Source organism: Sus scrofa, chromosome 15, assembly GCF_054392235.1.
Source record: "Sus scrofa isolate SSC_HxYL_T2T_F1_AM1 chromosome 15, Sscrofa_HxYL_maternal_Yorkshire_Landrace_v2.0, whole genome shotgun sequence".
Lineage (NCBI taxonomy): Eukaryota > Metazoa > Chordata > Mammalia > Artiodactyla > Suidae > Sus > Sus scrofa.
Window position 1 is genome coordinate 97,555,648 of NC_139397.1, and position 25,773 is coordinate 97,581,420.

At 32.7% G+C, this 25,773-nt stretch overlaps 1 protein-coding gene across 4 annotated transcripts in view; it reads left to right on the forward strand.

Moving 5' to 3' along the window:
• The window catches only part of AGPS (alkylglycerone phosphate synthase), a 139,497-nt gene that overhangs the window by 61,007 nt on the left and 52,717 nt on the right, over window positions 1-25,773 (forward strand). For all 4 annotated transcript variants that reach the window (XR_014829806.1, XR_014829805.1, XR_014829807.1 and 1 more), the window contains exons 9-11: window positions 2,427-2,552; window positions 5,075-5,183; window positions 16,591-16,718. Coding sequence is in view for 1 of the 4 variants with exons in the window: in XM_021075128.2 (XP_020930787.1) it covers window positions 2,427-2,552; window positions 5,075-5,183; window positions 16,591-16,718 (363 nt within the window). In the remaining 3 variants the exon portion in view is untranslated. The remainder of the gene's footprint in view (window positions 1-2,426; window positions 2,553-5,074; window positions 5,184-16,590; window positions 16,719-25,773) is intronic.

The window sequence follows — 25,773 nt, forward strand, 5'->3', positions numbered from 1 at the left end:
ACTTTAATCTCAGTCTCCTCAGCTCAACAGTGTTTGCTGAGTTCCATCTGGATTCTCCTTTCCTGCTCTGCAGCCTGGAGCTATAATCTAGAGGCAGTTATAGTGTTTACCTTCTTTTTTTGCATTCTTATAGGCCATTACCCTTTGTTACCTGATGCCCAGTGTTTGAAAATCTGTGTTTCGTATATTTTTCTGTCTTTCGTTCTTTTCAGGGGGGAGGGTAAATCTTGTCCCTTTTACTTCAGCTTGGGTAGAGGTGGACATGTCTGCTTTTTTTTTTTGTTGTTAATACTTTTAATTATTCTATAACATATCTACCTTTCTTGTTAATTTTCTTTCCTCCTCTGTATAATACAAACTCTACAATTTAGGATTTGCTTTTTTAATGTTGTATCTGAAGCTTAGCATGTAGTAGTCAGTTTTAATATTGAAACATTTATTTGAATATTTAAATATTTATTTTAATGTTTGTTTTAATATTGAAAAGTGATACAGAAGTGAGGAAGATAAAGTTCCTTTTCTCATAGAGCTTTATGGTGTAGAGATAGATTATTTTATTTTATTTATTTATTTAATTTATTTATTTATTTTATTTTATTAAAAAAATATTTGGTATTTTTTTAAATAAAATCAGAAGACCCTTCTTCAGTAGATTTTCTTAGCAACTAATGGTATTAGCAGAGACATGGACTTTTAAAAGAAGTGGCTGAATTATATGGTTATAGATACCATTTATTACTGTATGCCAAAAATTTTTATTAAATTAGCATACAGTAGTAGGCAGATTTTCTAACAAGGGTAAATGCATGTTTCAAACACATGTTCTTAACCATTATAGTTACCTCCCACTTAGTAGGAACTTAGATTGTAACAGAGAGGTAGATTTGAACTGATATGCTAGATAGAGCTCCCTGATCATAAAGACTATCTGGGGTTTTTGTTGTTGTTGTTGTTATCTTTATTTTCATTGCTTTACATAATTCCTGGCTCACAGTAGCTATTTATAGTATGAGAATGTAATGAAGTTGCCTACCAGACACAAGAAGCAAATTAATAATGTGTCTAATATTTGGATATACTTTTAGAAGTAGTTTAAATGTGTATCTGATGATTTGTTTTGGTGTTGGTAATGTGAAGATTTTGTCAGGAAGAGTATGTGAAAACTCCCTGTTCAGTGTCTGGCACATCTAAATGCTCATGATTATCTTTTCTTTTTCTTCTACTTTCAGAGAAATTGAATAGCAGTAATCGTTTAAGAGTAAATAATATGAAAATAGATTGTTTGGGAATTAGAATAGAAATACAAGTCTGATCTTCATTTTAACTTTGATCATGTGTTTAAGCTACTTATTTGTGAGTGGTTATTAACCTCTTAAAATTAAATGAATTGACTATTTAGTGAAAAATTCTATTATGTATTAATTGATGTCTTTTACAGTCCTGTTTTCCTAGCAACAAAATTAGATAAATAAAAGTTAACAAATTATGTTTAATCTAATAGACTCTCAAATCTTGGATTACAGCTTTCATACCATACTTAAATACATGGATGCAAACATAGATGACATATTCTACATCTCTGCATGGCTTACTTAAAAAATGGAAGCAATTGCTTAACTGGATGACTATCAAAATGGTCAACACAGATTGATGGGCTTGAATGCAGTAGACAGTGGGTATGCAGATGGTGGTGTCTGTACCATTTGACATGAGATGGCTGAGTCTTTAAAATGATTTTAGTGGAATGGCTTTGGTGTTGTTGCAGTAAAGGGCATCCATTCAACCTCAGGTGCTGTGCAGATGGCAAAGCCAAGCTAATATAGAAAAATGAGAAACAAGTGACTATTTAATGTACAGGAATGCATGATCTGCATCACAAATAAATGATGGTATTACATGCAGGAAACCTAGCCAGATGGCTGTACATTAAAACACATGACTCCTTGAGAGAATTAAGTACAGGCAATTTGCTCAGATTTTCTGCAGGCCTGCTGCATATTATATTAGGGTAGGGAGAATAAGAGATTAAGTGCTTTATTTATTGAAAATGTTTAGGTGAAGTTGGCAGTTATTTAAGCATAATCTTATCTCCGTAAGTATTTCAATTGTTTCTTTGTGGGAAAAAAAAAGTAGGAAGGGTAGTTTGCTTTAAAATAAAAGGATGTTAGGTGAATTGGCTAGTGAATCTGTGGAAAATAGAACTGTCTTTTGGTCCATATTTTTCAGTTTTGTGATGTTTCCTATGGGCAAAAGTTTAAAAATATTTTGGACAGACGTGATGAAAGTATTTCTTTTTCTATATAGGTTTTAATGAGTCCAGATAACAATGACATATGGAAATTTTAATGTGGAAAGAGTTAATGTGTTGAGTGCTATCTGAAATGGGGCCGTTTTCACTAGTAAAATATTACGTTTTTGTTTTTCAGCTTAAAGAAAGTGGTTATTGTACAGGTCATGAACCAGATTCCCTGGAATTCAGCACTGTGGGAGGATGGGTATCTACTCGGGCATCAGGCATGAAGAAGAATATCTATGGCAATATTGAGGACTTGGTAAATATTTTTCTAGTTGTATAATAATTGATTCATCTATAAAGATTACTATAAAAGTTATTAAAGCCTTTAAAAATTGAGTTGGAGTCCCCCCCAAAGTATACCCCTTTTGATTATAGTATCGTTGACTCTGTATAGTAGAAATAGTTAAAAGACACAACTGTCCATGTTTAAGAGTGTTTCTTCTCAAATGACGATATTTAAGCTTTGTAGAGTTTTCATAGTATCTGACTTATAAATAGCAATAGATAGTATTTTACAAGCCCTGGGGCTTTGGTCTTCAGCTCTTCCGAGATTTTAGTTCTTTTATTTAGGTGATCTTGTCATAACTACTCTTTGTCTCACAAGATTTTATATTTATTTTTCTAAAAAATGTTTTTTCTGTGTAGAATTAAAGAACCTGATTGAAAATGCTCTAGTTAGTGGCAGTATGCCCTGCAGTGCATTATGTGCACATCATTTTGTTTTAGCAGCTCTGGTGTCCTTGCTCTGAGAGTTAATGTGATAGTGCAACCATAGGCATCCTGGCTAGAAATTACATATCGTTTGTTCTGGTTATAGCTTATTCAGTGATTAATTGGGTGAGCTTATGCAAATTGGTTCACCTTTCTAAACTTCAGTTTCCTTCTGTATAAAATAGAATAATGTTATTTGTTGCATGGAAATATTGTAAGAAGTAAAGGTCATAAAATGAAATCTCCTACTGGAGTCCCTGGTATGTAGTAGGTACTTCATAAATGTTAGTTCCCTTTATCATCAGTATTTTGATAACATTTTAAAAGAATAGCTTATGAGACTTTTGTGTATCTAACATTATTCCTAGAACTGTTTAGCTTTGTTTTTTAAATCTAGCATTTCAATGTTATCATCAGTGTCTTCACTGATAGAAAGAGCAAATTGTTGGTGAAGTGTATTGGTTCTTTATAGTTAACATACAACAATTTAAGACTTTAAGTGTTAGTATTATGAACACTTTAAAATGTTTACAGTACCCTTTTTGTAAATCAAAGATATGTTAGAAATCACATTTTTCTTTTTGCAATTAAGATAACGTAAATTTAGTTTCAGAGGTCAGAATTGAATCTTTTTGCCATTGGATTATTAAAAGCTTTGTCAGAGTTAAGCGTATTTGACAGACTGCTGCATTTAGTACTGCCAATGTAGTTTATTTTAATCCTTTTGGGGGTTATTTAAGGGCCACAAATTGTAAACATATATCTTAGTGTACTTATTTACATGTGCATATCTAGTTTTTAATGTAAGAAAGCATCAGATTGTGTTTAGTCTGCTCTTTAAACTATTTTAATACATTAACATGTAAATGAACATATATTTGCACCGTCATTTTTTAAAAGTGCATATAATTCTTTTTTATTGATATTTGTGGTTTAGTAAATTAATTCCCTTTTAATGAATATTTAAATAATTTTTATTTCAAAATTATGGAAAACAAAGGGAAAAATATCACCTGTAGTAATTTCTTTAGACATTTCTTTAATCATTTTTCTTTGGCTAAGTTTCTAGAGTTTGAATTGTTGGATATAGTATGTTTTTAGATCTTTGGATTCTTACAGCCAAATTGCTCTATAGAAATTTTGTGCCAGTTGACATTCTTGCTAGCACTGTGAGAAAATTTATTTTATTGGACCTTTTATTTGTATTTTTGTTTTAAATTTTTTCCTTTAATTGTTAGTGAATGTGAACTTTTAAAATGTCCTTATTGGAAATTTTTATTTTTTTAATTTGTGGTTTATTTATGTCCTCTGCTCATTTCCTTCAACAATAGACTATTTTTATTTATCTGTTAAAAAGCCATTCTTAAAAATATGTTGGGTTTTTACCTAACCATTTCTGAGTCAGATGAGGAACTTTTTTACTTTTTTTGATTGACTCTCTTCCCATAATATACTTACTTTCTCATGGGTGTGAGACATATCTCACATATATCTCTCTTCCTCTCTTTAGCTCAGTAACCACATCTCCTACTTCATCCCAGTTTTGATGTGATCAAAAATAATACTTCATTCTTTTCAGTCTTTTCTGCTAAAGTGGGCAAAATAGATAAGTTGAAGGTGGGTATAAGGAAGAATAAAGTTTTTCTTAGAATTCTAAGCATCTAGAGTAGTGCCTGATATGAATAATAGTGCTTCATAAATATTGTTACATAAATGAAAGAACCTATTACATTTGATCATTGCATATTTTTTCTGTGCTTTGCTTCTTTACCACATGAACAATCCTAGACTTTCTTTTAAAGAGGTGTGCTTTTCAGTTTTTAAGATGATGAATATACCTAGACCAATAACAATCTTAGAATGATTTTTTTCCCTTTTGTAAAGTTGTATAAAATTTATTTTTAGTGTAAGAATTACTAAAAGATATAAGAATTCTGATGGGAATCATGATCACCTTAAACCAGTATTTAAAAAGTAGTGTTTTATATAAATTTATATGGGTGTGTGTACACACACAACATTTACTGACAGATATCTAGAATTTACATCATGCATTGTATTAAACAGGTGGTTCATATAAAAATGGTAACACCTAGAGGTATAATAGAAAAAAGCTGTCAAGGACCTCGTATGTCAACAGGCCCTGATATCCATCACTTCATCATGGGATCTGAAGGTAAATATAACTGCAAATTTATTATGAAAAAATACAAGTTAGTGATTCAGTTTTGTGAAAATCTGTGATATTGTGATATCAGATCTTTGAAAGAAAGGCATGTTTTTTATATTTAAAGAATGGGGTGTTTTTTGTTTTATTACTTTAATTTATTACTTCATAAAGTTTTTATTATCAGAACATCTCATTAAACTTTCTTGTGCATTTTGCTTTTTTATGGTTTTAGAGATGGCTTAGTCTTTTTGGTGTTATTTTTCTTTTAGAGTTTTAAATCAACTTTAGGAAGAGTAGTTGTTAGGGTTTTAAATGATTTGCTTTAACATTTTATTGTGTGGTATTTTCTTATCTCTGCTTTATCGGGGAAAGGACTAATTAAGTATTGTCTTACTATCTTTTTATAATTCTGTCTTTTGTTATTTGCTATTTGATTTTTTGAAGAAGTGGAATTTAACATTCTATTGATTCACACATCTTTTAAAACTAATGTTGGTCTTTTATTTTTTTACTACTTAAATCCTATCCTTTACTTGGTTACTTAATGCTGGGTAGGATAGAATATAGTTCATCTTATACAGAACATTCATTTTCTCTTTACTTATCAGAAAAAAAACAAACTTAATCTTCCTTCTAGTTTACAAACTAACTGTTATGTAGGCACTGTGAATTTTATGGATAAGGTGAACAAAGGCATATTTTTTATTCTTAGAATGGCAGAGAGGGGTATCCTTTAAATTCAGAAAAATAAAATAAAACAAATGTTTCCAAATTATGAGAGGAATTCATTACTAAAGTGAGAAAGTGGTGCAAGCTATAAAGAGATTTTAAAATATCCAGCTATATTCACGGGAAAAGAGCACTTATAATAAAACTAAGATGTTAGGGCATAAATCCTAACTTTTGATGGTAACATCACAGAAAAATAAATTACGTGTATTAGTGATTTACTAGAGGTCAACTATTAAGCTAATGAAGAAGTGGTATAGCTTAAATATTTTTCGTGATAATAAGTGATTTGTCAAGGTATTTCATTAATTTACTGTCTTATTCCTCTTCTGATCAGTGTACTCTTCTATGGAAAAATAAAACTACATTTTTACTGAGAAAAATAAAATGTTCAATTCCTTTAAAATAATACTATTCTCTAAAAAATATTATTCTGGAGTTTCTTGTCCTTAATGTATTATCCAAGAATTAACTAAAAGAATATACCTTTTGCCATCAAATGTCAAATCGAATAATAAGTAGTTATTAAAACTGATAATTATTAATTTTTACTATGGGTATGTACATAGTTGGAGTCAACTATAAGTTGTCTTTTCAAGTAACCACGTCAAACATTTTTTTTTTTCTTCTATCAGTTAGCACTTAAAAAAAAATTCTAGTTGCTAGGCACCATGCTGGCACACTCAAGGGCACAGGTAATAATTGACCATTATATAGAGTGAGATAAATTCTATGATAGAAGTAAACGAAGGAGAAATATAGACAGAGGTAATGTTGATGGGTGCTTAGGAAGACGTCCTCAGAGGGCTTGTGCCTAAAGTAATCTTCAAGGGTGAAAAAGAGAAAATGGTTCCAGAAGAGCTGAGGGAATAAGGTGGGGAGGGAGATGCCCTGCAGAGAGAACTGCATGTGAGCAGGCTTAGAAGTGAGAAAGAGCTGTGCCTGTCTTGTGAAGCTGCCAGTTTCTCAATGCGACTGGAACGTGAGATTTCTTTGCAGGATGGAGTGAGCAGCGGGTTTAGGGGTGGAATGATAAGGGTTACAGGGTGGCTGGAGAGATAATTTGGCCTTTTATGCTTTTTTAGAATACATGTATATATTTGGAATTCCTGCTGTTACACAATGGCATCAGTGATGTCTTGGGAGCACTGGGACATGGGTTCGATTCCTGACCTGGCAAAATGGGTTAAGGATCTGGCGTTACTGCGGCCATGGCTTAGGTCATGTCTGTGGCTTAAATCTGATCCCTGGCCCTGGAACACCATATGCCATGGGGCGGCCAAAAATGGAAAAAAAAAATTTAAAAATAAAATTAAAATACGTATTTTTGTATTTTATCAGTTATAGGCATACCTCATTTTATTGCGCTTCTCAGATAGCGCAGGGTTTTGCTTTTTGTTTTGTTTTGTTTTGGCCATGCTCATGGCATGTAGAAGTTCCAGGGACAAGGATGGAGCCACAGCAGTGACAATGCTGAATCCTTAACCACTAGGCCACCAGGGAACACCTTATGCCATTTAAAATAGTTTGAACTTTGTCTAAAAAAGACTGGACTACCTCCCTCAATAGTAAATTATTGTATGAATTTAAGGAAGACAAATTCATGATTGTAATAATGTAAGCAAAGAAATACAATTTATGAAAAACATTTGCTAGGGTAAACTGATTTAAATGAGATTTTATTATAAACATCCATGCAAAATGCCATACTGATTTAAATGCACAAGCCATGGAATCTTTCAGATTTAGATTTCAATTCTGGTTTCACTACTTATATTTCTGTGATTTTGTGTAAATTAGGTAATTCTCTATGACTAGTATTCTCAGCTGTAAAATGGGGATGATAAAAATATCCATAATCATAAACTTCTTGTGAACATCAAATGAGATTATTCTAGACAGTTTATAAGCACATAAGTGTTCAACAAATGTTAAATTTATTACTATTATGACTATTTATTATTTTGCCATCAGTGGCCTTTATGATCTCTAGTCTCCATTTCTGTATGTATGTGGCCAGAGAGTCATCTTAATATGGGTCAGGAGACAGCATGATTGAAAAAGTAAATTTATGTGAAATCATATTCTTTTATAATATATATTTTAGCTGCTATTTTGAGTTATCTAAATAATAACCCACTTTAAATATGAATCATAGACTTTTCCTTGAGCTTTAAAAAGTATTTTCTTTTGCTAAAATTAAATCATTTGATGACAATCTTGAAAAGATTACCATTATAAAACCTGTTTTCCCCTATCCTACTAAGTTCCACATGTGACTAATCAAGTGAATGTTCTGTCTTGCTTTGTGTTACGAATTTTTCGTAACTTTATTTTTTTTTTTTTTTTGCCGCATTTGCGTCATATGGAAGTTCCCAGGCCAGGGGTTGAGTTGGAGCTGCAGCTGAGGCCACCAGCCACAGTAAAGCAAGATCCGAGCCATGCCTGCAACCTACACCATAGCTCATGGCAATGCCGAATCCCTAACCCACTGAGCGAGGCCAAAGATCAAACTTATGTCCTTATGGATACTAGTCGGGTTAGTTACCACTAAGCCACAGTGGGGAACTCCTGTAAAGATTTTTTTGACAAGCAATTTCCTTCCATTCTAGATGTTATATAACATGATCAAATATAATGAAAACTATAATAAATAAAACACTTGAAATGTTTTATATTCTTTTCCTATGTATGGAATTTGCTAGTAATTTATAATGATTTGCTCTTTGATTTGGAAAATGACTGAAAGTACATTTTTATTTTTTAACTTGTTACTACCCTTGTTTTAGCCTTTGCTCTAAAATGAAATAGGTGAAAAGCTCACTCTCAGTCCTTTTGTATAGTTTTTGTAGTCATCTTTTGGTTAAATAAAACTTATCCTTTAGTATATTCCTTAGGAAAGGCACTTGTATATCCTGTGAATTCTGGAATATTATAAGCTGTTTTTCTATGGCCTTGATACGTGCAGGACTGCTTGAATGGCTTTTACATTCATGGGTCCCACTTTCTTTCCTTGTTTCTTAAAAATGCTATTCCACTGTTGCTTTGGTTTTGTATGTTGTTTTAAAGAAATCTAATGCCAAATCTCTTACCTTTGTAGCTTGTTTCCTCTGTTTGCCTCGAGGCCCTGAGCATTTTTTTTGTTTATTTTTAAAGTTTACCTTTACACCTGAGTTGATTGTTCTGGGTCATTTTGGTCTAATACCTAGTGGACCCTTTTATGTGTATGTGCTGATCTTCATTTATTTCTGTAAAGCTTTTTTAGATTATAGTGTTAAATATCAGGGTTTTAGAGGCATTCCCCCCACACACTGTTTTGATTTTTCTTTTTCAGGGACACCAGTTATATATATAGTTGACTGAATTTCTTTGCTTGTTTTCTATTTCAACCATAATTTCTCCTACTTTTTCCCCCAACTTCTTTATTTCATTTTCATTCTTTTATTTTCTTGCTTTTCTTCAAAGCCCGATATCAAGTTTTCATTTGAATCTATTCCTTTAGATACCTTGTAACCAGCCTTCTTTGTTTATGTTTTGTTGTTTTTCTATTTCTTTCCTGAGTTTGGTCATTTTTTATTTTATTTGTTATTTTTTTTTTTTGTCCTTTTATGTTTTTAGTATTTTCTTATAGAGTCCTCTAAGCCTCCTCTTACTTTCTGCCTTTATAAACTTGTAGCAGCTGGAAGACTGTAGAAGGTCTATTAGAATTTTTTCTTTTTATCTTACAGGTAATTTGAAGGTAGGGTGCTGTTTTTTGTCTCCTTTTAATACTAAAGTGTAGGTCCTGTGTGTTTTGTTTTCCTTGTTGATTTTCATGTTTAATGGGGGAAAAGTAGAGGGAGAGGGAAGATTGAGAATAAAATGACTACCATTCTTTCTCAGTCCTGAAGTCACCTGAAATTATACTTTTGAATTATGAAAGATTTTATTTACTTCATGCAAATAACTTGTATTTTATTTATTTATTTATTTATTTATTTTGCTTTTTAGGGCCGCACCTGCGACACATGGAAGTTCCCAGGCTCGGGGTTGAACCAGAGCTACAGCTGCCAGCCTACACCACAGCTACAGCAACACTGGATCCGAGCTGTATCTGTGACCTACACCACAGCTCATGGCAATGTCAGATACCCAACCCACTGAGCAAAGCCAGGGATCAAACCTGCATCCTCATGGATACTAGTCAGATTCATTTCCACTGTGCCATGACAGGAATTCCCTTTTCTTTTTCTTTTTTCTTTTTTTGTTTTTTATATTAAATAGTAGTTGAAGCTTTCAGTTTTCTTGAGAACATATATATTTGAAATTATAAAACAGAAAATTCTTAAATTTATAGCAACATATTTTTATTAAAATGGAAAGAAAAGCAAATGACATACAAGCCTCTGTGATATCCCATTGCCATGAAGTTGTTTGCAAACAATTATAAAAAGTGTAAAACAGTGATACGATATGCATATAATCAAATGATGAGTAATGATAAGTAATCTAAGTAGTTTTATATTATTCCACTGACATTAAATTTCCAGAACAAAAGAATCAATAAATAAAGCCCAACGGAGATGAGCTTTTGAAGTGAATTTAGATATAAACACTTGTGGTTGGATTGATTTGAATTTAAGTGAATGGAAGAGCTTTCCTGTGTCAAACTGTATTTGGGACCTTGGTGGAGTTTCCTCTTACAGTGGTGACTGCCCCTTATCCCCACCCCCTGCTGCAGAACTCATAGGTAGATAGTTGCACAGATTTGTCATTTCATTAACCTTGCCATAATGCAAAGTCTTATTTTACTAATTATTATTTTTTAACCTCACTTGCAGTGTTATGATAGGTTTTTCTACTTTAGAGTGCCTACTATATGTATGAGGCGATATGAGTGTACAGAAATTTAAGGCATGGTTACTTTTTACTAGTACCGTAGAATTAGAATTTTAAAGAAAGTTTGCTGATGTTACCTATGTATATATATTTTTTTTTAAATAAACTTTTTGAGTAAGTGGTTACATGTATAGAATTCAAATATGTACAAAATCCGAAAAGTACTACAGGATGTATAGGGGAAAATCTGCCTTCTATTCTTGTCTTTTAGGTATCTCCTGAGAGTAAATACTTTTGCGTTATGTAAGCATATATGTTTATGTTTTTAAAAACACAAGTGGGAGTTTACTATTCTTTATACTTAATTTTAAAAAGCTCATTCCAAATCATCATATTTAGAACAGCTGCATTTCTTTTTGATAGCTATCCAATATTCCATTTCTGGAATGTACTCTGTTGTATTTAAGCAGACCCTCACTGATTGGCTTTTAAATGGTTTCTAATTTTTTCTTTGTATTATATTTAGGTCATATTATATGCAGTCATTCATAGATATGTTTTCAAATAGATTCACTTCTCAGATGTAAAGAAATATTTTTTTCACAAAAAGCTGGGAACTTAGAGTTTAGTTTTAAATACAAAAATTTTCAGGAGTTCCCATTGTGGCTCAATGGGTTACAAACCTGACTAGTATCCATGAGGATGCGGGTTCAATCCCTGGCCTCACTCTGTTGGTTGGGGATCTGGCATTGCCGTGAGCTGTGGTATAGATTGCAGACATGGCTTGGATCCAGCATAGCTGTGGCTGTGGCATAGGCTGTCAGCTGTAGCTCCAATTGACCTCTAGCCTGGGAATTTTCATATGCCGCAGGTGCGACCCTAAAACGCAAAAATAAATAAATAAATAAATAAATAATGTTTCTTGTCCAAAATCAAGGCTTAAAATGACCTTAATGAATTTCAACCTGATGACTTTTGAGTTTGAGCAAATATTTATTAAAGTTTTCTGTAGTCTGGGGATAGATTAGAATCAATAGAAAAGATGATTCATGTCTTTGGGAGCTTATGCCTGACAAATTTCAGTTCACTTGTAGAAACAACTTTTAGCATGAGATGTTCTAAGACACCAGGAACTTCTAAAAGTGTTGAAAAGAGTAGAAAGAATTCCTAATAAATTTAGTTCTGGTGTCAGTATAGTGGTAGAGAAACTAGCAACTTTAAAAATTAAAGTGATACTACTTGTCTTGGTAAGAAAGAATAGGTGTAATAGATAATTCTGTGTTGGTAGATGAGGAGACAGTATAGTACTAATAGTCTACCTTTCAGCCTTTTGTCTCTTTTTTGGCAAAAGTTTAAAAGTTAGGAGTTCCCATTGTTGCTCAGCATTAATGAACCTGACTAGTATCCACGAGGATGTGGGTTCAATCCCTGGCCTTGCTTAGTGGGTTCACTATCCAGAATTGCTGTGAGCTGTGGTATAGCTCCCAGAGGCAGCGCAGATCCCAAGTTGCTGTGACTGTGGTGTAGGTCTCAGCTGCAGCTCCGATTTGACCCCTAGCAAAAAAAAAAAAAAAAAATTAAACTCTTTCTATAGTCCAAGATACCTATTTCTAAAAATATCCCTATTTGTGAAATGCTTGGGTTATAGTTCCTTGTTTAAGAAGATAATTCTAGAGTTTCTTTTATTGAGATATAATTTTCCATACCATAAAATTCACTGATTTAAAGTGTGTCCCTTAGAAGGAATCGTGCTAGGGCTCATGTTTGAGATTTTTACCTGAGCCTAGGATAGGTCCTCCCCTTTATTCTCCCCCTTCCCGTTTTATTGAGAAATAACAGACATACATCACTGTATAAGTTGAAGGTGTTTAGTATGATGGTTTGATTTGTGTATGTTGTGAGATAATTGCCACAGTAGGTTCTGTTACTAGCCACCATCTCTCATAAATACAATAAAAAGGAAAAAAAATTTTTGTTCATGATGGAAACTCTTAGGATCTATTCTTTAAGCAACTTTCCTGTATGTTCTACAGCAGTGTTAACTGTAGTCAACATGCTGTACATTACATCCCTACTTATTTTATCTTATAACTGAAAGTTTGTACTTTCTGACCACCTTCCTCCAATTCTTCCTCTTCCCTTCCTCTGCCTTTGGTAACAACATCTGATATCTTTTTGAGTTTGTTGTGTTTTCGTTGTTTATTTTTATTAGATTCCACATAAAAGTGAGATCATAAAATATTTGTCTTCCTCTGTATGACTTATTTTACTTACATGATGCCTTCAAGATCTATCCCTGTCGTCACAAATGGTAGGATTTCCTCATTTTTATGCCTGAATTATATCCATTGTAGGTGTATGTGTGTGTGTTTTAATACAGACATACATACCGCAACTTCTTAATCCATTCATTCATCAAAGAACACCACTTAGGTTGTTTCCGTGTCTTGGCTATTGTAAATAATGCTGCTGTGAACTTGGGGGTGCAGATATCTCTTTTGAGTTAATTTTTTTGTTTCCTTCAGATATATTCCCGGAAGTGGAATTGCTGGATCATATCGTAGTTCTGTTTTTAATTTTTTGAGAACTTCCGTACCATTTTCCATAGTGACTGCACCAATTTATAGTTCTACCAACAGTGCGCAAGTGTTCCTTTTTCTCCACATCTATTCCAGCATTTGTTATTTCTTGTCTTTTTGATGATGGCTTTTCTAATAGGCTAGAGATATATCTCTTTTCAGTTTGCATTCCACTAGTGATACTGTTCATCTTTTCACGTACCTGTTGGCCATTTGTATATTTTCTTTGGAAAAATGTCTCTTCAGGTCCTTTGCCTGCTTTTTAATTGGATTATTTGTTTTCTGCCCTTGAGTTGTATGAGTTCTTTATATATTTCAGATATTAACTTCTTATCAGACATATGGGTGGCAAATATTTTTCTAGTTCTATAGGTTGTCTTTTCACTTTGTTGATCATTTCTTTTGCTCTGCAGAATCATTTTAGTTTGATGTAATCCAGCTTGTTTGTTTTTTATTTTGTTGCTTGTGCTTTAAGTGTGATTTCCAAAAAATCCTTACCAATAACCATGTCAGGGAACTTTTTTCATATGTTTTCTTCTGGAGGTTTCATGGTTTCAGATGTTATGTGTAAATCTAACCTCAGCATTTGAGTTAATTTTTTTGAGTGGCGAAAGGTAGGGATCAGGTTTCATTCTTTTACAAGTCAATGCCCAATTTTCCCAGTGCCATTTATCAAGGAGACTGTCTTCTCCTTTTGAGTACTCTAGGCTCTTTTGTCAAATATTGTATAACTATATATATTTGGGTTTATTTCTGAGCTCTTGATTCTGTTCCATTGATCTATTTTTCTGTTTTTCTGTCAGTACATACTCTTTTAACTTCTCTATCTTTATATTATAGCTTTAAATCAGGAAAGGTGATGCCTCTGGCTTTGTTCTTCTTTACTGGGATTTCATTTGGCTATTTGGGATCTTTTGTGGTTCCACATAAATTTTAGAAATTTTTTTTTCCTGTGTTTATAAAAAAGGCCATTGGAATCTTGATAGGAATTGTATTGAGTCTATAGATGTCTTTTGGTAGTATTGACATTTTAACAGTACTGACATTTCCAGTCTGTGAATGAACACAGGCTGCCTTTCCATTTATTTGTCTCCTTTGATTTCTTTCGTCAATGTTTTAGTTTTCAGAGTATTATCTTTTACTTCCTTGGTTGCATTTTTTCCTGAGTATTTTATTGTTTTTGATACTATTGTAAATGAGATCAATTTCTTTGATTTCTTTTTCAAAAAATTCACTGTTTATACAATGTATAGAAGTGGTTCTGATATTTTATGTTCATTTTTAATTTACTGAATTCATTGATTAGTTTGAATATTTTTTTGGTGACTCTTTAGAATTTTTTATACAGTTGTTCCTCAGTATCTGCAGGGGATTGCTTCCAGGATCCAGATACCAGGGTTTCTAGACGCTTGTCTCATATAAAATGCTAGAACACAGCCAACTTTATATAAAATCATGTCATCTACAAAGAGAGACAGTTTTACTTCTTCCTTTCTAATTTGTACACCTTTTATTTCTAGTTTCTCTTGCGTGGTTGCCCTAAGACTTGCAGTATCCTCAGGTTTCTACCTGGGAACAGCTGGGCTACAGTTTTGCCTGTGTTTCCAATAAATTTACCTATGTCTTCTCAATTGCCTTTAACCACATCTTCTACTAATTTTCAAGAGTATTTTAGGCTTGAACTTCTCCATACTCTGTTACAAATAATTTCCTTTGAAGAAAAGATTGGGAGCTATTTTATGGCTTATTTCTTCCTCTGGTTAAATCACTGAGCCAAGGCTCTGGAGGTGGGCATGGGGACAATATTCAGCAATTAAAAGGATTGAAGTACTTAATACATGCTGTAACATGGATGACCCTTGAAAACATTATTGTAAGGTCTAGAGCTAGAGACAGAAAATAGATTGGTGATTGGCTAGAGCTAAGGTGTGTATGTGTAGGGGAAATGGGTGTGGGATTTCTATTTTGGGATGATGAAAATATTGTCGGTTTAGATTGTTGTGATAAGTGCATATATCTGTAAATATATTAAAACCTTAGAATTTTTCATTTTAAATGGGTGAATTTTATGGTCTGTGAATTAGATACATCTCAGTAAAGATACTAAGAAGAGAAAGTCTAGTCACTCTCAATATCTTTTTAAAATGTTCAAGATATATTTTTTTGTTCAAGTTTCAGTCAGTCCAAACTTGCAGAGCTTTTGTGATTTTACAGGTCATAATAGGGTTGTATTTGCTATCTCAGTAGGAAGTCATTTGTGTTTCTGACAAACATATTGTGATATAATAAAGTTTACTTTTTGTGGATTCATAGTAGTCTTTAATTTTATATGGTATTATACATTGACATTTCATTTTAGGCATATTATAAATTTATTGGAATCATCGATTTTGGGGATATTTTTATTTTAGTGTTGTAATTAAGTTCTGCAATTTCAGGTTTCCCTCATTCTTTTTTCATGATTTTCAGAAATTTTATTTAATATAATAATAACATATCATTTGAACATTAGAAAGCACTGATTTGAAAAGCTGGGCTTTGTGAATAAAATTATTTTTAACCATGTCTCTTCAAATATTCTAGCATAGATATTTAGATCATGTAATTGCATTTAACTTGTTTTTTTCCTCTCTGATTTGTTCCCCACTAGTCCATGTAATAAAGAAAAGGACATTTGTTTCATTGGTGGTCCTCTTGTGCTATTTCTGATAACTGCTTCTCTCAAATAGCTGTTTTTTGTTTCTTCTAAGGGCATCTCAGCCTTCTAAGGGCATCTTCGTCTTTTCTTTGTATGAATTCTTGGGGAAAAGGCGAAGTATAATCCTCTAATTTTTTCTGTCATCTTAAATTCTTATAGAAGGTTAGGCTCTTTTTGCCCCAATAAATTATTGTCATAGTAAAAATAGGCTCAAGTATCAAAATATATTTTTATCTGAATGCATATGAGATTTAAAAACTTGTTTTCAGCTTTTTTCCTTTAATAAGTTGTAATACTTTAAAAACTGTTTAAACTTAACCTTCTTGGAGAAAGGTTACCTTAAAAATGTTTTAAAATATTTATACATAACTAAGAAAAATATATTCCAAAAACTTTTTTTAGAAAATACAAAATTTGCATAGTTGTTTTTCTAGAAAGTCTTGAGTAGCCATTATTCCCCATGTACAATAGATTAAATAGATTTAAATATGAATAGTAGAATAAATTAGAATAAACAGATAAAATAGCTTTAAATATGATTTAGAAAATTGGCATGTGATATATTGGATTATTCCCCCTTCTTTTTCAGGAACTCTTGGTGTGATAACAGAAGCTACAATAAAAATCAGACCAATCCCTGAATACCAAAAGTATGGCTCAGTAGCTTTCCCCAATTTTGAACAAGGAGTAGCCTGTTTAAGAGAAATTGCAAAACAGGTAAAAACAAAAACAAGAATCCACCCATATATATATTTTATATTTTAAAAATTCTACTGTGTAATTGATTTTGATATGTCACATATAATCTTCATATTTAGTTGTGTTATATTTTTTATTTTTACCCAATTCTATATGAAAAGTTAATGTTGTAAAATCATCCCTTTAAGTGCAGTTGCTATTTCTTTCAGTAATCATACACTATTTCTTGGTTTAAAGAATGCTGTACGATTTTAAGCCAAGGTAAGGTATGTACCTGGGTTGATGGCTTCAAATACTCTGCCTTTTATTGAATGTTTTCTTAAGTTATTTTTGAGTAAGATATTTTGTAATTAATTGAAGTAATAGTGATTTTTTCTTAATAGGAGATATTTATTTAAATTAAAATAAATTGCTAAATATCAGTGGCCCCCAAAATGTAGAAATTAAACATAAGTAATCAAACTTTATCCATTCTTAGAATGTACTGCTGCTAGGCCTTACTCATTTTATAATATTACCTGAGCAATATCTTAAATTAAGTAATATAGTATAGTTTAATATAACATATTTAGATATAAGCTAAGAATTCCCCTCTTTCTCTCCTCTTCTTTAAAAAAGGGATATATTATTAAGGTTTAAAAAAGACTAGATAATGCCAAGTAATTTTATTTCTGTGTCTAGTTGTTTGTATCATTGTAGAAATTCTTACATTTCTCTAGACATTTGGTTTATTGTTTGAACCACAATGGTTTGTGAAAAAAAAAATCTTATTTCAGTATTTCCCAGCAGGGAGGAATTCAAGGGAATGTACTTCTGCCTCTTTCTTCTTATTTTCTCCAAGACTTTGTAGAGTTCTCTAATAACCCAACTTGAAAGGGAGCTCTCTGATATGACCCATAGAGGTCAGCTTCTGAGTACCCAGAATGGGGCGGAGGGAGGATCTGATGAGTACTCCATATTCATTGTGGACTTGGAATAGAAAGTGGTAAAGAGTCTCATATCTTCCTAGCATCCCAGGAGAACCACTATTGATGTTTTAAAGAAATATAAGATGAGTAAAAAAAAAAAAGTTATACTTACCCACATACTTACCATTCCATTGTTCTTTATTCCACACACTCAGTTTTGCCTTCTGAGACACTCACTCTTGCTGACAGTTTCCCACTTTTAGGAAGTACAACTATATGATGACCTAAACTATATGATTACCTAAACAGTTGACGGGGGTAATTTTTATAATTTCTGAGTAATTTCAATTATTTTCATTAGATTGCTTCTTCTCCCATCAGGTTTAGCCATAGGCCTCCTAATCATGGTTGTCTTACCCCTAGGTGAAAGGAGAGTTTTAAAAGAGGTGTAATACAGAGTTCCCGTCGTGGCTCAGTGGTTAACGAATCCAACTAGGAACCATGAGGTTGCAAGGTTTGATCCCTGGCCTTGCTCAGAGGGTTAAGGATCCAGCGTTGCCGTGAGCTGTGGTGTAGGTTGCAGACACAGTTTGGACCCTGCATTGCTGCAGCTCTGGTATAGGCCGGCAGCTACAGCTCTAATTAGACCCCTAGCCTGGGAACCTCCATATCCTGCGAGAGCAGCGGCCTAAGAAATGGCAAAAAGACAAAAAAAAAAAAAAAAAAAGGTGTAATACTAGATTGAATGTTCTTGAACTTGTGGCAGGTTACTTTGGTGGTTAAAGTAGAAACAAATGTTGTTGAAATCTTTACCTAAGCTTTCCTAATTCACTTTAATGCTGAAGATACAATTTTATGGTTAGGGAGCTAGAATATATAAGTATTATGTGATGTTTGCTTAATTAATGAGATAGCAATGATATTTAAAAGTAGAATTATTGAATAAAGGAGTAGAAATAAATTTTAGAAATAAATATTCAAGCACTGAACAATAAAGTTCCAGTGTGTTCTGATACTTGTTGCCAAAATTTTCCATCTCCTAAAGGCCAAGGAAGTAACTTTAAATTTGACACCCCGGGTATTAAGAAATAGAAGTACTACCTTCAGAGCCTTATGATTTTGCCTGTGAATTCATAGCTAGAAGAAAAGGAGACTAGGTTTTTTGTGTTGTTTTTAAGAACATAACTAAATTCACCTATTTAAAATCAAAACCAAATATTTTCCATAAATAGAATATATTTTCTGATTAATTTCAAATGTTTCTTAATGAATTTTTTTTTATTCTAGTGTTTTCACTTTGTATTATAATCCATTCTTTGTGTTAAGTACTTTGGTTTTTATTTACTCTTCATCTTTGTCAAGATTGACTATTTCCCCTCCAAGAAAAACTATATTATTAAGGATATAGTTTATAATTTGTCTCTCATTCAAATGTTGAATGTCATTTTTAAAATTGACCACTGTTGCCTCTGTTTTTTATGGCAAAATAAATATGAATGCCAGTTAGCTTTTTGAAAATAATTATAGAATTAATAAAACTAGTCTTATTTGTATATATTTTCAATAGAAGATTTTAATGTCACATTTAGGCTGTGTTGGTCAGCTCTGCCCCTTCATATTATCTCCACTCTGTAGAACACAGACTGAGTAGACTTGTTAAAAGGTATTGTTATGTGATCTTTGGCATAAAAATAGATGTATTTTATGCTTTCCTGAGTGTTCCAACTGCTCTTCCACAGTGCAAATACTCACATGTAAATCTATCTTAGGTTTTATTAATGAGAAATGATGTACGAATGTGTCAAAATACTAAATTTATAATTTCATTAAAATAGAAATATTTGATTTAAACATAAATAGTTGGTGCAGTTTGATGTAGTTTTGTTAGAATTTAATATACTTCTGGGATTTCCTGTCGTGGTTCAGCGGAAATGAATCTGACTAGCATCCATGATGACGCAGGTTCAGTCCCTGGCCTTGCTCAATGGGTTAAGGATCCAGCCTTGCCCTGATCTGTGGTGTAGGTTGCAGACTTGGCTCGGATCCCGAGTTGCTATGGCTGTGGCATAGGCTGGCTGCTATAGCTTGATTTGACCCCTAGCCTGAGAACTTCCATATGCCATGGATGCAGCCCTATATAGACAAACACACACACACAAAATATGCTTCTCATTTGCTAATGAAAAGCAGGTGGTAACATTCTTCTTTATCATTGTATAAGTCTGTAAAAATTTCTCTTTAGTTTTTGAAAAAATTCTTTGAATATTCACAATATAACCATAATCTAAATCTACTACACAAGACTATATTGGTTATATATCTTGGAATAAATAAAAGTGATGATTGATAGAAAGTGCCATCATATGGTTAAAAGCCCCATCAAAAAGCTCATTTCTAATCTATAATTTTAATAATTTGGTTCTGTATAATTAGTAATAGACAACTTTTAGATATATAAATACCATGTGACTAGAAAGCTTGCTTGAAACCGACTAAAAAGCCTAGATAATATTTTATTCTCAAATATTATTACTCTTATGAATGAAACAGTTGCTAAGAGCAGCTACTGGGATTTGGAGATATTCCACTGTTTGAGAAACCTGCATTTTTTACTCTTGTTATAATGCACATATAGAGAAGCATTAATGTTACCTTCCTTGGAAGGAAGTCAGTAAATGTATTATGGGCTATACTAGACATTTGTATATTAGCTTATAGAATGTACAAACCTCATGTGGCAAGAATGGTACTTTATGTGCTGTCTTGCTTTATAACAGTATTCTCAAGCAGAAAAATTGAGAAAATTATCAGGCTTTGGCACTAGTCATTGTTCAATTTGTGATTTGGAATTTCAGCTGATAGGAAGAGAATTAAGATCCATTAAAATAGATGGTACATGGTTTACGGTTGTGCCAAATTCTTGATTGAATAATGAGTTGGCTGCTTGCAATTCCTCACTGTCATTTTATAGCACTTCCATTTTTGCAGTATTTCCAGACTCAAGTTGCTTTTGAAATGGGAAACTGTATTTTGGATGAGTATCTTTTGGAAAGGAGCAGACATGGTTGTTCACAAATAGCAAAGTGGGCTCTGTATATTTTTATTACTATTCTTACTGAAGGAAATAAAGCAACTTTATACTGGCAGCAGGATTCTACTAGGGTCACTCATCTGATCTTTGTCCATGTGAGGAATTGTACTTTCAGTACTTCACTGCCTTGTGAGGAACTAGAAAGGAAGATTTAGTGGAAGATTAATGTGATTCTAATCTCATGAGTAGCAGTCCAGTAGAATCTCCAACTTTATTCAGTAGATGGGTAAGTGTCTTTTAAGATTTTTCTTGGAGAGTAGATTTCCTGCAGTAGTCTCTCAAGAGGGGGAAAATTGTGTTTTTTAATCAGAGTATCAGTGTCTGATAAAATGTTTTATTCTCTTTTTTTTGTTTGTTTAAAAATTTATGTTTCTACATGGTCTGAAGGAACACTGGGTATTGAAACAAATTCAAAAGCAACTTAAAGTTTGGGATCTGACCCCCACTCCCCACTAATAAAAACTTAGGAGTTATGCCTTATGGTATTGAGAGAGGACCAGTTTGTTCCATTAACAGGAGACATTGACTGGTGTGTGTGTGGGGGGGGGCATGGATTAGGATGCATTCCTCTGAAAACTGTATTACTCAGTATCAGAACTAGGTTTTTAGAATTACAGATTAAAACGCAGCTTTTTTTTTTTTTTTTTTTTGACAAGGGGTGGCTCTTTCTACCTATCATCACTTATTTTAAACAATTTTAAACTGATAGGGTGTTTTTTGTTTTTGTTTTTTAGTGAGTTTAGACCTTAATTTCAGAAGACATACATAGTTTATGTTTGACACTTCAAACTAAATTGTTCAGATTTTAACTTGATTTATCCTGGAGAGGTTCAAATAAATTGAAAGGAATTAAGTTTAGCACATATATTATAAAATGTTTAAAGCTTATTTATATTCAGTGATAATTCTTAGAGATAATTTGTTACATATAGAAAATGGAATTGTTATTTTAAATCATTTTTTGGCATCATGTTTTTCTCCCTCTGAAACGGAGAGACTAACCTAGCCAAGTGTTTGGTTAATTGGATTCTTTACTGTGTGATCCAGCAAAAGGTATCAAGCTTGAGGACCGTTATGAGACATGTTAGTCATTATACCTTTACTAAACTGAAAAGGTAAAATTATGACTAGGAGAGTGTTTGGCATTAACTTTTGGCCCCTCTCTTAATGTAAATGGAGGGAAATATAGCCTTGTATTATGTATTGTTTCATTCTTTAAAACCAAGAGATTATTCTCTTGTGAAAAAAAATTCATGTTTACAATGTAGTCTCCTAGCTGTAAGCCAGTATGTTGTTTCCAATAGGAGTAACCAGTTATACCAACAGCCTTAAATACTGCATGATGTGGTCTGTGGTTTCAATTCTGATTTCTTGGAGAAAGAACTAATTCTGTCTGCATTTTAAACTTTTTAAGCTCTTATATTTAGAAATTTATATTTAACAGAATTCTCTTCATTCATATATCCTTTTTTTGAACTCTTAAGCTTTAATTTATTAATTAAATTAGTTATTTCATTGTGCTTTTTATGTAGGATATTATGCTTTTAACTTTATATCCAACATAGTGCAATTGATATTATGTAAGTTAAATAGACATGATTTTTGTTTTCTAATAGTTACTGAAGTAACTGCATGTTATAATAAATTTTCTGTGGTTAAGTTTTTGTATAGTTGTGTACAGGGGTTTGGTATTGAAGCATTAGCTTCTGATAGAGTATGGATTAGTAGGCTGTTTCCAAAATAGTTTTAAGGCTCAGGAATTTGGGGCATTCTAGAGTCTATGCTAAAAATTTGATTTATTTCTTGAAGAAACAAACCTTTTCACTTCTAAGATAATTCATTTTTTAAACAAGATACCAGAGATATGGGACTGCCACTCAGGGCTTAATGTTTTATGGTTTATCTTCATGAAGTTAGAATAGAAGAATTCCTGTAGACATATGAAACATGCTAGTATTGAATTTCTTTTGCCATAACTATAAACTAAGATACCTCCTTGAATAATGTGTCATCTGAAGTGCAAGTTCTGTTTTTCCTTTTTTTTTTTTTTTTTTTTTTGCCATGAAACATGTCTTAGTTCCATAAAAACAAATTTTGCTGAAATCTTTTTATGTGGGTGTTTTGGTTTTGGTTTTGTTTTTTGGTTTATTTTTGGCAGCACCCATAGCACACAGAAGTTCCTGGGCCAGGGATCAAACCTGTGCCACAGCAGCAGTCTGAGACATAGCAGTGGCAATACCGGATCCTTAACCCCTGTACCACAAGGGAACTCCTCATGGGTTTCTTATAGGAATTATTTTTTTTAGAAAATAGGTTGAGAAAAGATTTCTTTTTAAATTAGTGCAGAGAATTCTACTAAGTAAAAAGATGAATCAGAGTGGTTGTTTTTTATTTTTCAGGTTTATATTCAAGTAAATTCCTGGTTATAGCATCATTAAAGGGAAGAAATTACCAGCAATTTTAGTCAATCTTATACCCATGCTTTGAGGTCACTGTGGTTATTTCTTCTTTGCTCAGATACAACAAAGACAGTGGTACTTTTTTTATTAGACCGTAATGAGTTAACTCATATCTTTTTAGACTGTTTACCAAGTATAAAGTACAAGCCAGCTGACATGAGATTTTTGTAAGGATGGTTTTTCATAGTAAAAACGAAATCAGTTATTTCGTTAACTCTAAGCTGTTTTTGTTTGCGTATTCCTTAAATCCCTTGTGTCATTCACCCACTATTAAAAATACTCCCTCAGGTTAGTTCTGATTACCTACCACCAGGGGTCACTTTAACTCAAGGACCCTTTTCCCCTCTCCTTGTCTATGGAATGCTCTAGTAGAACTTATTTGAATGGCATGGGATTGAACTTAGAGCTCAAATTCTCAGGATTTGGATGTCTTTAACTTTTAAAGAAGATATTTTGAGTTTTTTTAACTTACCAAATTAGTTTTATAACAATTGAAATGTTACCTAATTTTAAGCATAGTTCCTATTTAATTAGATGTCTTGACTTTTAATTCAAAATTCTAAGAAACTTTTCCTCCTTTGCATTTTTAGAATGCTGCACAGTCATTTACAAATTATCAATTGCCAGAGAATCTAAAGCAATCTAGATGCTGTGTTTCAATTTGAGTGCTTAATGAGAATTTGTGAGAGTAACTGAAAAACTCCATTCACTGAATTTTTTTTAAGAATGTAGCACTGTTAAAACATGAGCCTTAATAAAGCTGTTGGTGGTTTGATTTTGATAATTTTTAAAGTCTGTGTTGAAAACAGATTTAATATTTATTATCTGGATGCAAAAAACTCTTTGGCTTTTTTTTCTCTTTTAATAGTCTGTAACCATCTACTCTGCCTTAGTATAAATAGGAATAGTGAATGACTGACTAGTTTGTATGACTCAGCTGTCAAAGCATGTTTAATACAATTGAATATCTGTTGCTATAGATAGCAACTACCCTGAAGCATGTTTCTTACTTATTTTTCCAACTTTTTAATTTGAAATTTTTAAACATACAGAAACTTGAAAGACTAGTACAGTGATCACCTGAATATCCATCTTATACATGAAACAATTGTTAACTTTTTTTTGATTTTTTTTTTAGAAAAAATTTTATGGCCACTCCCAAGAAATATGGAAGTACCAGGGCCAGGGATTGAATCCAAGCCCCAGCTGCAACCTAGAACACTGCAGTTTCAGCGTCACCAGATCCTTTAACCCTGTGCTCCAGGCCAGGGATCAAACCCATGCCTCTGTGGTGACCTGAGTCACTGTAGCTGGATTCTTAACCCACTGAACCACAGCAGGAACTCATGCTCTGTTTGTTTTATATGTTTGTGTCTGTTTTTTAGACCATTTGATATTAAGTTGCAGGCATCATGACATTCAACCTCCAAATACATCTTTAGAGAATGAAGGTGTTCTTCTTTATAGCCATAATACCATTATCGTGTCTAAGAAAATCAGCAGTAATTTCTTTTTAAAATTAATTTTTGAATTTTTAATACCATTTTTAAAAATTGTAACTGTAATGGAAAGATTGCTTTCCATTTACAGTTATTACAAAATACTGCCTATATTCCTCATGTTGTACAGTACATCCTTGAGCCTATCACCCAGTAGTTTATGCTTCCACTTCTCCACCTCTATATTGCCACTTCCTTCCTATTCCATCCCCCCCGATAACCACTAGTTTGTTCTCTCTATCTGTGAGTCCAGCAGTAATTTTTGAATGCCATCCAGTATTTATTCTATAATCAATTATTCCAGTTGTTCCAAAAGGTATTTTGTGGATAGCCTTTTCGAACTAAGATTTTATCAAAACTTACAGATCATATTTTAGTTGTTTCAGAGATTGAATTTCATTAGAAATTTATTATAAATGTAATATACTTTTTTCCATGTTCTGATATATGTGTGCCTATGTGCGTTGTTTTCATTAATAACACCTGTCATTAGTAGAATCTGGGTGGCAGTAAGAGATGGAATTTACAGGTTGTTGGTAGGAATTTAAAGGTTTTTTGTTTGTTTGTTTGTTTGTCTTTTTAGGGCCGCACTCGCAGCATATGAAAGTTCCCAGGCTAGGTGTCGAATCAGGGCTACAGCTGCCAGCCTACACCACAGCCACAGCAATGCAGGATCTGAGCTGCGTCTGTGCCCCACACCACAGCTCACAGCAATGCCAGATCCTTAACCCACTGAGCGAGGCCAGGGATCAAACCTGCATCCTTGGGGGTACTAGTCAAATTTGTTTCTGCTGAGTCACAATAGAATCTACTAAAAGGTTTTTTTTTTCTAATAATGACAGAATGGCCATGAATTCTTCCTCATATTTTACTGGTGTGCTTATATGATATTCTGTTTGGTTTGTGAAGAAACCAACTTATTAGAAGTTGATATACCTGTTTTAATAGAAAAAAAATTCCAGAAAAAAAAATTTCAGGAAAATTGATTTTCCTTTTAGAAGTATTAACCCAACTATAAAGATATCTTTATACCAAGATTTGAAACTGCTCAGGTCGTAGATTTTTAATTTTATTATAAATATTATACTTTTAATAATATTGCGCAATAGCAGATAA